At 26.6% G+C, this 13,892-nt stretch overlaps 2 protein-coding genes across 2 annotated transcripts in view; one reads left to right on the forward strand and one right to left on the reverse strand.

Annotated features, from left to right (window-relative positions):
* The window catches only part of LOC119674473, a 30,760-nt gene that overhangs the window by 13,735 nt on the left and 3,133 nt on the right, over positions 1 to 13,892 (reverse strand). The gene's annotated exons all lie outside the window — the stretch shown is intronic.
* LOC119682185 lies at positions 3,886 to 4,433 on the forward strand. Its single transcript, XM_038095550.1, has 2 exons — positions 3,886 to 3,926; positions 3,987 to 4,433. The coding sequence occupies exons 1-2, from the start codon at positions 3,924 to 3,926 to the stop codon at positions 4,296 to 4,298; spliced, it is 315 nt and encodes a 104-aa protein (XP_037951478.1). The 5' UTR covers positions 3,886 to 3,923; the 3' UTR covers positions 4,299 to 4,433.

A 13,892-nucleotide genomic window follows, 5' to 3' on the forward strand; every position in this document is an offset into this window, starting at 1 on the left:
CGGTAAACAAATTGAGAATATAAAGAAACAGAGATATGACAAGGGATCGCAGTTGATGATGAATAAATATTCGAAGCATATGTATGTATATTGAATTTTTTTTTGTATTGTGTCATATTTACATTGTGACCGAAAAGCTTTCGGAAATTCTCATTTAAAATTCGCGCGCTGTATATTTTTCGATATTTTAAGTTTATGTAGTTTGGCAGCATTCCTTAATTACTATGCCAAAAATGAGCGCGATCTGTCAGACAGTTCGTTTACGGCAGCTGTTGAAACCAGTTCACCTCAGTAGTGCGTTGCGAAAAAAACAATGGAAAAAAATATTGAACAAAGAGTTTGCATCAAATTTTGTTTTTCGAACGAAATTTCGTGTGCAGAATCGTTGCGAATGCTACAAAAGGCTTATGGGGAATCAGTTTTATCGAAAACTCAAGTTTATGAGTGGTACAAAGCCTTTCAGGACTGTCGTACGACCGTCGAAGACATGCCGCGTTCTGGACGACCTTCGACCTCTACCACCGACGAAAACATTGAAAAGGCAAAGGAAATCGTGTTCAAAAATCCTCATGTGAGTGTTAGAGAGATAGCACGAGAGCTAGGCATCGGTCGTGAGATGGCTCGTTTGATTTTGGTGGACAATTTGTGTATGCGACGTGTCAACGCCCGGCTTGTTCCGATTCACCTCAATTTGTTCAACATTATCAACGATTTTAAGGCCAAACATTCAATAAATACCATCGAACAGCCACCGTATTCACCTGATCTTGCACCGTGTGACTTTTTCCTGTTTCCCAACCTCAAATTACCACTCAGAGGAACGCGTTTTGAATCCATAGAAGACGTAAAACAGAATTCGCAGAGGGAACTCAAAGCCATACCGGAAAGCGCCTATAATGTTTGATGATTGGAAGAAACGTTGGCATTTGTGTATCGCTTCTAATGGAGCATATTTTGAAGGAGATAAAATAAATATTGATGAAGATTAAGAATTTTGCGTTTTATTTAAAATTTTCCGGAAACTTTTCGGTCACAATGTATATACATATTGTACATCTGCCGTAGGATCTGTTGGTTAAGTTACATATTCTTGTAAATAAAACCACATTATTCGGTAATTTTGTCAAAAGTTGGGTATTCAAAACTATTTTATTAATTAGTTCCAATTAATTAAATCCAAATCAATTATAAATGCTGAGTGCTCTAATATTACTTACTATATATATTTATATATAATACTATTTATATGAGAAGTTTTTGTATTAATCGAGATCCGCTTCAAATTTTATTTTTTATTTTTTATATACTATGACCATTAGAAATAAAATTAATAGGTGTAAAATCGATTAAAGCAGCTAGGTTAGGTTAGGTTATACTGGCGATCTCAAGGGGATTCACTTATGCCTATAGGCCCATTGTGTTAGCGTATTATTGAAAACCTAAGGATTAAAACCATCTAAAACCTTTGAGCAAAGCTTATGGTGCTATTTAATGGGAAGTTCTGAAGTTTGACAAGATCCTCAAAAAAGAAAGCCCTTGAGTGGCTTAAGGTGCCACCGTGCATGTGCCGGACAGAAGCAAATCTATAATTCTAAATTCATGAGATTATTTTTTTTTAACAGAAGAGCAATTTGGTTTTGGGAAAAAAGTAATTTTTGATCAAATTCTTAAATTTATTTGAAAAATATATGAACACTTCAATAGTTTTTATCTGATTGGTAATATTAAATAGCTTCAATATTAAGTCAGATATTTTATTTATTGCAAGAAAAAATAAAATTTTAATTTCACAATAATAATTAAATTCTTCTAAATGATATGTTATGATATGTATAAATTGTTGTATTTGCTTTATCAAAACCAGTTAATAGAGTCAAGTTTTTATTTGGCCAAATTACCAAATAAGCTATCTTCAATGATAGTTCGTGTAATTCGCATACATAATAAAACCAACAAAAAAATCGTTAAATTGTCATGCGAATTAAAAAAAAATTTTTTCTAAAATTCTGTGAAAAGTTTTAAACAATACCAACTCAACACAATAAATTTTTTTATATACATTGTACTCTAGATATTCTGATATGGTACATATATAAATATATTTAAAACAATTTATTTTTAAGATAGTTTTAATTATTTTCATCAAGTTTTTGTAGAAGATCTCCTTGATCTCAAAACGTGACAAAATACTGTCATAACACGAATACAGTAAAAACTCCTTTTAGTGGACAGTTTTCAATACGTCAGAATTAGCCGTCTAAATGGGTTAAATTGTTTAAAATAATATGTTAAAAAAAATTTTAGTAAGAGAAATATCCGTACAGCTGGAATGTCACGTAGATGAATTTTCATTCTACCTTAAAAGATCTTAAAGATTTAAAATTTTTGGAATAAAAGTGTTTGCCGTAATATGATATATATATAAATTGTAACAACAAATACTTTTTCTTTATTAAAGGTATTTTAATATTTTATTAATTAATTGAATGTTTGACTGACCATACAACTATCTCGAGTATTGCCAAATACCCATCATTAGAGGTCTTGGAATTATTTCTTATATTAAATTATTTGTGATAATTTTTCAAAATACCTCTCTATTGAAAACAACAGTTTATATTAAGAATTTAATTTCTTTCATCAAAACAGACGTTAAAATTCAATTTATTAGAGATACGAAAAAAAAGGGAAGTTATTAAGAATATGATTTGTTATGATCTGCCCAATTCTTTGGGACTAAATGTGCCCGCTTTCTATGAGATCACTGTCACTAGCAATTATTTATCTAAGAATATAAATAAATAAATAAATGAATACATAAATAAATAAATACATAAAAATTAATACATATATAAATAAAAAAAAATAAATATATAAAAAAAAAATAAATAAATAAATATATAAATACATAAATAAATAAAAAAATAAATGAATATATAAAAAAATTAAGAACACTTAAAAATTCCGTTAATCATTTAGTTTCATTATTATTTTTTTTATTATTTAGTAATTAAATAATATTTTCCCTAAAAGTCAGATATAGTTTTTAACATACATAGTTTATTTTTTATTATTATCAAAAATTTTGCATTAAAAGTAAAAAACAATTGACAGCTAAAATTACAAACAAAACTCTCGTCTGAATCTAGTAATATTTAAATTATTACAAACATTATTTAAAAAAAAAACTAGCTAAATCAGTTCAGCAATTTCAAGTGACGGGCTTACAGCCAGTTTTTAAACACAATAACTTTAGTGCTAAGTACAGAAAGTTGATCTACAGCCAGATCTCGCGTATAGCAAAGCTGTCAACTCTACTCCCCAGAAGTTGATCAAAGTCAAGCTCTCCGAAGACTGTTCAAAGTACCATGGTACATCCGCACAAATGACATGATAAAAGACCTCAGAATAGACCCGATCAAAAAATACGCGAAAACTGACAGACTGCCCTACATAGCACTATTTAATGTCAGAGCAGTCACTAGGCGTACTGGGCGGTATGCAGATCTGAGACCAGTCATCGAATAATCAGCGAAACTTGTGAGGAGTACATAAATTAGTCAAAGAGAAGGGAGGGACTCTGTAGAAATTCCCCAGCTAAGAAAGAGTAAAAGTGCGCAGTGGCACTAACTCGGAAAAACCTCAACATAAGATGAACAAAAAGCAATTCATTTTTATTATATAGAGTTAGAGATGATTTTCTTATAAAAATTTTATTTTTTAACACATCAAGTATTCTTTGGCATATTGAAAATTTTTCTAATTATTATAAAAAAATTTTTTTTTATTAAAATATTGAACTACAAAAGATGTTACAGTAAACTTACAAAAAAAATATTTGTATATTTTTGTATATTTTTGGCATATTTTTGTAAATTTAACGAGAAGTTCTAATTTAAATACAATATTTGTTATTAATTACAATGGTTTGTTTAAGTTTGCTTATTAATTAAATAATTTAATTTAAATATGCTTTTTAAATTTAGGAACAAACTGTCGAGACAACGAGTAATGTAATTGCCAAGCCTAAAAAACGTACAGACCCAAAAAGAAAAGCTCTTACAAAGAGGCTTGGTTCTTCCATTTCTGTTGAGAAACCTATGGTTGATTTGGCATTGCGTAGTATGACAGAAAGTGGACGTAAAATATCCCTTACTAGTATTCAAAAATTTGTGGAGGAGCATTTTAATACTAAATTGAACTTCAGGGACAAGAGAATGATTAAGTGGTACATTGATGGTTTACGACATAATGGTGAGGTTGTATCTACTTCCAAGTATTTCTTAAAACTGGCTTAAGGAAGAAATTGTCTGGGCATAAAATAGGCACAGGGCAGACAGAAGAGCTTATGATATTACATCGGTTGTATTCAAAATTTTTTGTTTTTAAACTTTGCTATATTAATAAACAATGTTTAACATTTATTAAATTTTTTTGACATTTTTTTTGGGCTTAATGCAAAGCTTATATCAATAAGAAATTTATTATAATTTATTATAATTTTTGTGGTTTATAGATCAATTTTCAAATGTTAATTAGGAAATGATATTAATTATATGCAGTAATAATTAATTATTAATTAGTTACTTGCAATTAAAATGCAGGTAAAATTTACATCTTAAAGTGACTCAATCGCGTTTTCAGTGTATATGTAAATCGAGTTATCATGAAAAACGAATAATCTTAATTTTCAGAAAATCCAAACACTAAAAACTTTAGTTAGTTTTGTTACAATATCTTTCACGCAAATAGTTTCACTTGCAAATTAATTATCTTTTTTAGTCATATTGTAAAATTTTTTTTCTGATGTAAAATTCAATAATTATATCACTCTTCACAATATATATATCACAATATATACACATATTAAACACAATAGCATTTTTTTAGATTCTCATCAGAATTTGTATTTAATTTGGTGTTGGGCAAATCATAATCACAATATAGATATATAGTTACCTATAAAAATCTTTTAAATTTATTAGAAAAATTATGTATCTATTAAGACTACGTCCTTCATGGTGGATTTAATCGATTTTCAAAAACCACTTTTTCTTATATATAATTAAAAATTTTGATTAAATGTTAGTCTTTCTGATGTTCAAAATCCTACTCATTAAAACCGAAAATAGTCTATTTTGACACTGTTGTCAAAAATTTTTACTTAAATCAATTTGAATTTGGACATGAAATATTCTTCATAAATATATATATATTTCAAAGTGTAAAAAATGTATTTGATTAACCAATTATTGTATAAATATTGTATCCAGTTTTATTATTATTATGTTGAGTCAGTGCATTTGATCACTTTTATTATCTATTAACTGCGAGGTTTCTTCATAACCCCTCTCTACGCCTTGACTGGATTATTGTTAATCACTTTATCAGACTAAGCAATAATTGACCTCAGATCCAGTATTACTGGTAAGTTTTATTAGCACAATATATATTTTTTTTATTTGCCTTTTAATTATTTAACAATAAGCAAATTATTGAAAATAAATTAATTCCAGGAATAGTTGAGACCAATAAGACCACATATTATACTAAGAGAACATACTTATACAATTTTTATATTATATTACGTTTAGTTTATGTCATTTATTCCCAAATTCTATTTGGTAGTTTCAGAACTTGGAGCCTCTTCAACCTTTCGGTAGACTGCCCGTTTTTAGCCTTTCTATATATCTCTAACTGAATTTTTCGATTTATTCTCTTATAAGAGGAATTTTCAAGTTCTGATGAATAGAGCATTTTGATACGTACCATGGAGTTTCGACAATATTTATTAAAGTTTCTGATTGGAATCTTTGTAATATTTCTATATTAGGTATTTCTAATGCCCCAAAGTTGTATAGCAAATGTTCATACCAATTGAAGCATGACTTTTTCATACTTAATTGACAACTTGGGTCAAGAAGCCTGTAAATTTTTCACATTTTAAGGTTAAGTTACATTTGCTTGGCTCTTATATGGTGTTTCCAGATAAGTTTGCAGTACGAATATATCCCCAGCTATTATACAGAATTATATTGTCAGATTGTAATAATATGAAGTATATCTTGTGAACAGATTTCTCTTCTTAGTGTGACCGTAACTTAGGCGAATTTTTTAGTAATTTGTTATTTAATCTTAGCTGAGCCTGTAACGGTGTTTGATTCGGTACCCGCAGGTGGAAAACGCGGTAGAGGACGTTCGCATCTTCGGTGAAAGGACCAGGTAACCAACGCTTTGGGGGCGCTCGGTACTACCAACTGGCGATAGCAAGCTACTAATTGGGCTGACTGGCGGAAGCTACTCTACGCGGCCAAGGACAACTCACGTCTTATGTCAGTAAATAAGTAAGAGCCTGTAGATATTGAGATGTTTCAGCTGGGTTTTCACCAGTTGCAACAATTGCTGTATCATTTGATTCCTTTATAATAATGTATTATTGTATAAATCTCATTTATAAATTTTTAGCAACCTCAGTAATTAGGGTATATATGCATAATGTATGCATTCAGATAACAATAACAATGACAAATATAATATACATGCGCCTAATTGGAGAGAAGATACTATTGATTGATTGATATGAATGTCTATAATCTCTTCCACTCTATCTTTCTGTTAGAGTAGAAATTAGGGTAGGACTTAAGAACACTATTCTGTGTATTCTTAAATAACCGTAGAACAAATACGGTCTTTTATGATTTTTCAAATATACATATATAAATTATTACAGCAGATATAATGAATTGACGATGTAGGCAATGGTCTAAAACATATACGTGTGGACAAATGAAACCGTCTTACGTCTAAATGTCTTGTCTGCAGGAAGTTAGATACTTACAAAGACTTGTATCGCTATGAACAATAAAATAACTGAATATACTATAACTTGGTAATTATTAAATAGATTAATTTTGATTTCTCAAATTTTTGAGTATCACTTAACATTTTAAGAATTCACATATTTACATGATTCATCAATGTTGATAAAATTTACAAAATCCCCATATTTTGTGTTGTAATAAAACAAGATTAAAAGCCTTGTTAGTTTACATAAAAATACGTAGTATTTAATATGTATTAAGAATGATTGAATTATTAAAGCAATTACTGGGAAAAAACAAGCTATTAATTGTTATAAAAATAAAAACTATATCTTTTTCTAATTACTTTCATTTAGATAAACATCGTTGATTTTATAGCATAGTTTCACAACATTTTTAAATATATAGATAGCAAGATAATATATTTTTTTTCTTTGAATCAATAAGTTATAAATAAGTATTATTTTAATGAATGATGTTGGAAACAATAATTTACATATAATTTAAAATAATTGCTACATTTAAAAGTAGAAATGTATCTGTTTATGCATTTTAAATACTAACAAATATATCTATTATATATTTAACGTCAACATTTTTAAATAATAAAAACGATTAGATAAGAGAAAAATATTCAATGTAATTTAAAAAAGATATATATTCATTTTATTATATAGTATTGATTTACTATTAAATAATTATTTTACTCCAAATGCAGTGAATTTTCAACTTACACACTTGTGAATATTAATAGGATCAGAGTATTCTAACACGTTGAAAGCTATAGTGAAATATGATGCTTAATCTATCTCCTGATATTAAAAATATAACCAAAAAACATTTGATAGATGTTTATATAAAGCCCGTTTAGAGAAGTAAAAAATTTAAATTAATTTCATTTTTTGAACTACATTTAAAAAAATATTTACCTCAATAAATAACGATTAATACCATATATATAACTAGATAAAGAAAAATTAAGTATCTGAATAGAAATTTAAATTGATCATAATATAACCTTTTGTAAGCATCAGAATTATATATAAAAAAAATATAATATTTAACATATACTGGTAAATATCCACAACTAATTAACAACTACAAACATAAAACTATAATCACAGCATTAAACATTTTCCCTATAAGATTTCAATACCCAATCAGGCAGTTGATTCCAAAATCTTCTTAACACACAACTTTAAATTCATAATCTAGACTTATTTAGAAGCTAACATTGTGATAAAATCATCTTCGTCAATCACTATTTTATATATTTCCCAGATCAAAGCGAACGTTCAAGTTTATGTAATGCAAATTTTTATCATTATAGACCCTCTCCTCCTATCTCTATATAACATTATATCACAAACTCTAAATTTTTGTGATACTTTTTGGATTTCGTAGCATCTCAACTTGGTCTCTTTTTAATTATCGCAATGACACTGTTTTGTTACCCCCACTTGATCATGTAAAAACAAGTTTAAAAACCACATTAAGGGGTTCGCAAAAGAGATAATTATTTAATATATACATCTTAGCATAACGTCTGCCATACTCTTTATTTCGTAAATTTCCATAATGGAATATTTCAATATTGCCAGACCTAAGCATTTGCACAGAAAGTGATCATTTGTTTCTTTTTCCTCTTCCTCTTTGTAGCTCCTGTAGATCTGGTTTAAGGTATACCAATTTTGCCCACTTGCCAGTGGACTGTCAGAATAATTTTAATAAAATCTAATTTTAAATATTGCTTTAAAAAAATATATTGTATATATTGTGATAAATGAAGTTCAAATATTTTATTCTAAAAAGACAGTATAGAGCCTATCTTTCCTAGACTTGGGTCCTTATGATCCATAAAATACCCTTAGCTTGTGCTAGTGTACAGATGATTCTTCCGCTTGTGCATCAGTGCCGGGCACTCCCCAAGCACCATTACTCCTCAAATAATTACGATTAATTACGATTACGGTTAATTTTAAAATAAGTTTGTTTTATTTATAAAAATTCCATCCAATTATGTAGGTACCTCTTTTTGGTTATTCTATTTTTGATTGATGTTAATATATGTATTGAGTTATGCATTTTTAATATTTTTATCTCAGTTCAAATACATGTATATGAGATTACTTTATTTAAATCACGCAAGTTTTCTTTTTATATATACACACATTTTTTCTTACTACGTAGTTTAACATTGGAGCAAGGTTATTTCGAGAAGGTCTCTAATGCAAGAACAGCAACATTTATACTATAATTCTTTCAGATGACTTTAAACTTCGCAATATTTTGCTAAGTACGTTGCACAGAAAAAAGGAATATATGTACTATAAGTGTGTGGGTTTATAAATCCGTAAAAATAAATTTTCTTTTTTTGAAAATACTTTTAATCGATAGTTTTTTTCACATCGCACAGTGGGCCACCAAATTGCCATTTTTTAGAGTTAATTCAAAAAATTATTTAAAATTCAATTAATTAATTTATAAAAAATTTATAAATGTATTTGATATTGTGCATGTCCTAAAACTTTAATAGATTTAATAAAAAAAGTAGTACGAAAGACGTAAAACTTTTATTAAACTTTATGCATCTGTGGTGATGTGTCTATATCCAACCTTGGCCAGAATTAGGCTTAAGTTTCTGGCGGTTACCTTCTTCAACACACTCGGCTATATCTCTAGCATTAGCATTAGCCAGATTCTTGCCTTTAATAATGCCTCTGGTTGGCTCTAGCTTGACGTTCTCTCTACTACCCACTATTATGAGGTTTTGTGGATTCAAAACGGCTTTTTTAGCTAATTGAAGAGGACTAACTTACTATGCACCTATGAAATTATCATGTTTGATTGAAAAGTTAATATTAATTATTAAAACTAAATACCAAGGTATGTATAATGATAAAATTACTTTTTTGTACTTCTTAAATATTATTTCTGGGTACTATTTTATAATAAGTGTATGCATTGCAAACTCATTGCAAGGTGCACGAAATGCATAAATTGCAAGAGCTTGCAACAGAAAACAACAAAATACATTCACGCACAAAGTTTCTTGCAATTGCTTGCAATCTTGCTGTACCTAAACCCATGTATACTTACTTTCATGTACTTTTTATACAGAATATATTTCTATTAACTCTTTCTTTCCAATGCACCAAATCTGAAGTACATATGAATATTTTTAATTGGATATAATATTGTATAAATTTATTTTATAATCATATGGAAAATCTTAAACAATTTCCAATCATCTAATCATTTAGGTATAGTTAATAGTCACTGCTTAAGAAAAAGAAAATATAAACATATATATTGAAATATATAATATTTTTTAATGCTGACTATATATAGCCAAAATTTAAAATATTTTAATGTTGTGCTTTAACTACGCTTATAGTTAATATTTTATATTATTTAATTTTAATTCTCATTAGGTTGGTTTTGATATGTCTATTAAATGTATCGCAATGGCACCAGTAGTTGTGGCATTATTGCCAGCGATGCTAATCGCGTTTTCATTATTGTATAATACGAAAAATGTGAAATTAATAATTCGTCGCCTAATGTAATTTTTATTTTCTTTTATCTGTGAATACATTGCAAACTTATTTTTTTTAATCACAGCACCTACATTTTGTCTATAATAGACAAAAGTTATAATATTTCTAAATGGGAAATATTAAGGCTCAATTTAACATATTTGAAAATTGACGTTTAACTATGTGTGGATTTTAAAGTTTATGTAATTATATTACAATTCTCATTAGGTTTTATTTTTGGTATTTATATAACATGTATTCCAATCCAATTGAGAAGTGTGGCATTATTGCCGGCGATACTAATCGCGTTTTCATCATTGTATTAAAATGTGTAAAAAAAATAAATATTATTTATTTATTTATTAATAATGCTTTAGTTTATAAAACTAATACTGACATGTATAGATATAGCTCTGATTACTAAGATCTTCAGCTAATATATTAAATATACAATTAAACGATGTTAAACGATACGCAAAATATTAAATTAATAATTCGTCGCCTAATGTAATTTTTATTTTCTTTTATCTGTGAATACATTGCAAACTTATTTTTTTTAATCACAGCACCTACATTTTGTCTATAATAGACAAAAGTTATAATATTTCTAAATGGGAAATATTAAGGCTCAATTTAACATATTTAAAAATTGACGTTTAACTATGTGTGGATTTTAAAGTTTATGTAATTATATTACAATTCTCATTAGGTTTTATTTTTGGTATTTATATAACATGTATTCCAATCCAATTGAGAAGTGTGGCATTATTGCCGGCGATACTAATCGCGTTTTCATCATTGTATTAAAATGTGTAAAAAAAATAAATATTATTTATTTATTTATTAATAATGCTTTAGTTTATAAAACTAATACTGACATGTATAGATATAGCTCTGATTACTAAGATCTTCAGCTAATATATTAAATATACAATTAAACGATGTTAAACGATACGCAAAATATTAAATTAATAATTCGTCGCCTAATGTAATTTTTTTTCTCTTTTATCTGTGAATATGTTTGGAAATTATTTTTTTTTTTTTTTTGTTTAGTCACAGTATATCTATATTTTGTCAATAATAAACAAAATTTTATAACATTTTTAAATGGGAAATATGAAGTCGCAGTTTAATTTGACATTTACCTATATGTGTAATTTAAATTTCATATAATTATATTACAATTCTCATTAGGTTTTATTTTTGGTATTTATGTAAAATGTATTGCAATACAATTGAGCAGCATGGTATTACCGCCAGCGATATTAGTCGCTTTTTCATTATTGTATTAAAATGTGTAAAAAAATAAATATTTTTTTATTTATTTATTAATAATACTTTAGTTTATAAAACTAATACTGACATGTATAGATATAGCTCTGATTACTAAGATCTTCAGCTAATATATTAAATATACAATTAAACGATGTTTGTAAGTACATTCGATAAGTTTACCTTCAGATATTATATAAATTTTATTCTTATATGGTAAATATGCCTTATATTTAAGCAAATATATTAAACATTTTATTTGCGTTTTTAATTATCAAGAATATTTTTAAAGTAGTGTGAGTGCTTTATCTGGCACATGCATAAGAACTTTTTGGCGCGAAAAATGTTAGAAATTTTTTTTTATTAATAGTAACTAACTAATATGTTGACGCACATAAACAATGAAAGATCTAGAATTAAAATATTTTTATAAATTTAGTTACAGAATGTTATTAAATTACATTTACAAAATTAATGCGATGTACTTTTTCATATATAACCTTTGTTAAGCTTCATTTTAGAACAATCGTAATGGAGCATCAGAGTTTGGACCAAAGATTTGTGGGGTTGTATAAAAAAGTGTATAGTTTTTGTTTTATTTATATTATAAAAGAAGTCTTCTAAAGTAAATAGGACATTTCTGTTGCATATGTTGATAAGTTAGATCATTTACTGATATGTTATCGGTACTAATATGAGATTCAAATAACGATAATTGCTTATCTTATAAGAAACTGTGTCAGTAGGAATGCTTATGACGACTTAAATGATTTATTCAAAATTATAAAAGGTGTTTTTCCTATAAAACAGGAGTTTTCAATAATATTTGTAGCAAAATCATCTATTGGCAATTATTAGTGTTGGTAAGATCCATTAAATCGTTTATTTATGTATTATTGGTATTAAAATTCATATCAATTGTTAAAGATGGTCTATATTATAACATTGTGAGAACTCGAATGATGAGATGCATGTTAGCGAATATAAGATTTACAAACTCCATTTAGTCTGTATTCAAGAAAGATCAGCCAAAATTGTTGAATTTAAATTGAGCATATCGACTCCATATATTTATCACCATTCAACCTAACACTGATACCCAATACTATTTTCTATTTTGTTCCACTGAAGATAAGTAACAACCAAATATTGCTTAGAATACAATATTTGGAGAATAACATTAAAGATGAAAAATAAAAACGGACGAAAACTTTTTATAAAATGTTGTGTCTGATGATTTTAATATAATTCAGAAACTAAGCTTTACAATCCCAAACTGACATCGGATAAATTAAAAGTCATTATCTACAAAGAGTTCGCTTCTCTGGGCTTATCATCATCTTTTATTATTATTATTATTCTATCATTTTTATTGTTATTATTATTATTCTTATTATTATAATTCTTTTATTATTATTATTTAATTATTATTATTCTGTTATTATTATTCTTTTATTATTATTATTGTATTATTATTATTCTGTTATTATTATTATTCTGTCATTATTATTATTCTGTTATTATTAATATTTTATTATGATTATTGTATTATTATTATTCTATCATTTTTATTTTATTATTATTATTATTGTATTATTATTATTCCATGTTTATTATTCCATTATAATTATTTCATTATTATTCTATTATTATTATTATTTTAATATTATTATTGTATTATTATTATTCAACTATTATTATTCTATTATTATTATTCTATTATTATCATTCGTTTATTTTTATTCTATTATTATTATCCTATTATTATTATTCTTTTATCATTATTCTATTATTATTATCATTCGTTTATTTTTATTCTATTATTATTATCCTATTATTATTATTCTATTATTATTCTGTTATTAACACTCTATTATTATTCTACCATTAATGGTTCCTTTTTTCTATAGAATTTGAAGTGTTTTATACATTATATTCGTCATACATGATCAGATAGATGTTTATTTATGTTTATTGTTTGATAATGGGATGGATATTACTGACCGATTTTTTCACTAAAAGTAGCATTCACATGTTAATAGCTGTTTAAACCTGTTTTTATATTATGCGACTTTTACATTTTCGAAAATAAGCATTTAACCGAGAAAAAAGTGTTTTTCGATAAATAGGTTATCCTAAAAAATTGTACAGAGATCCTGAAGGACATGCAACCTATGATTTATCAATAAGTCTATGATAAAATTGCACTTATTAATTTGTTTTAAAATTTTTAATATATTTTTAAAAAATATTTATAATA

The sequence above is a fragment of the Teleopsis dalmanni genome, chromosome 2 (genome assembly GCF_002237135.1).
Source record: "Teleopsis dalmanni isolate 2A chromosome 2, ASM223713v2, whole genome shotgun sequence".
NCBI lineage: Eukaryota > Metazoa > Arthropoda > Insecta > Diptera > Diopsidae > Teleopsis > Teleopsis dalmanni.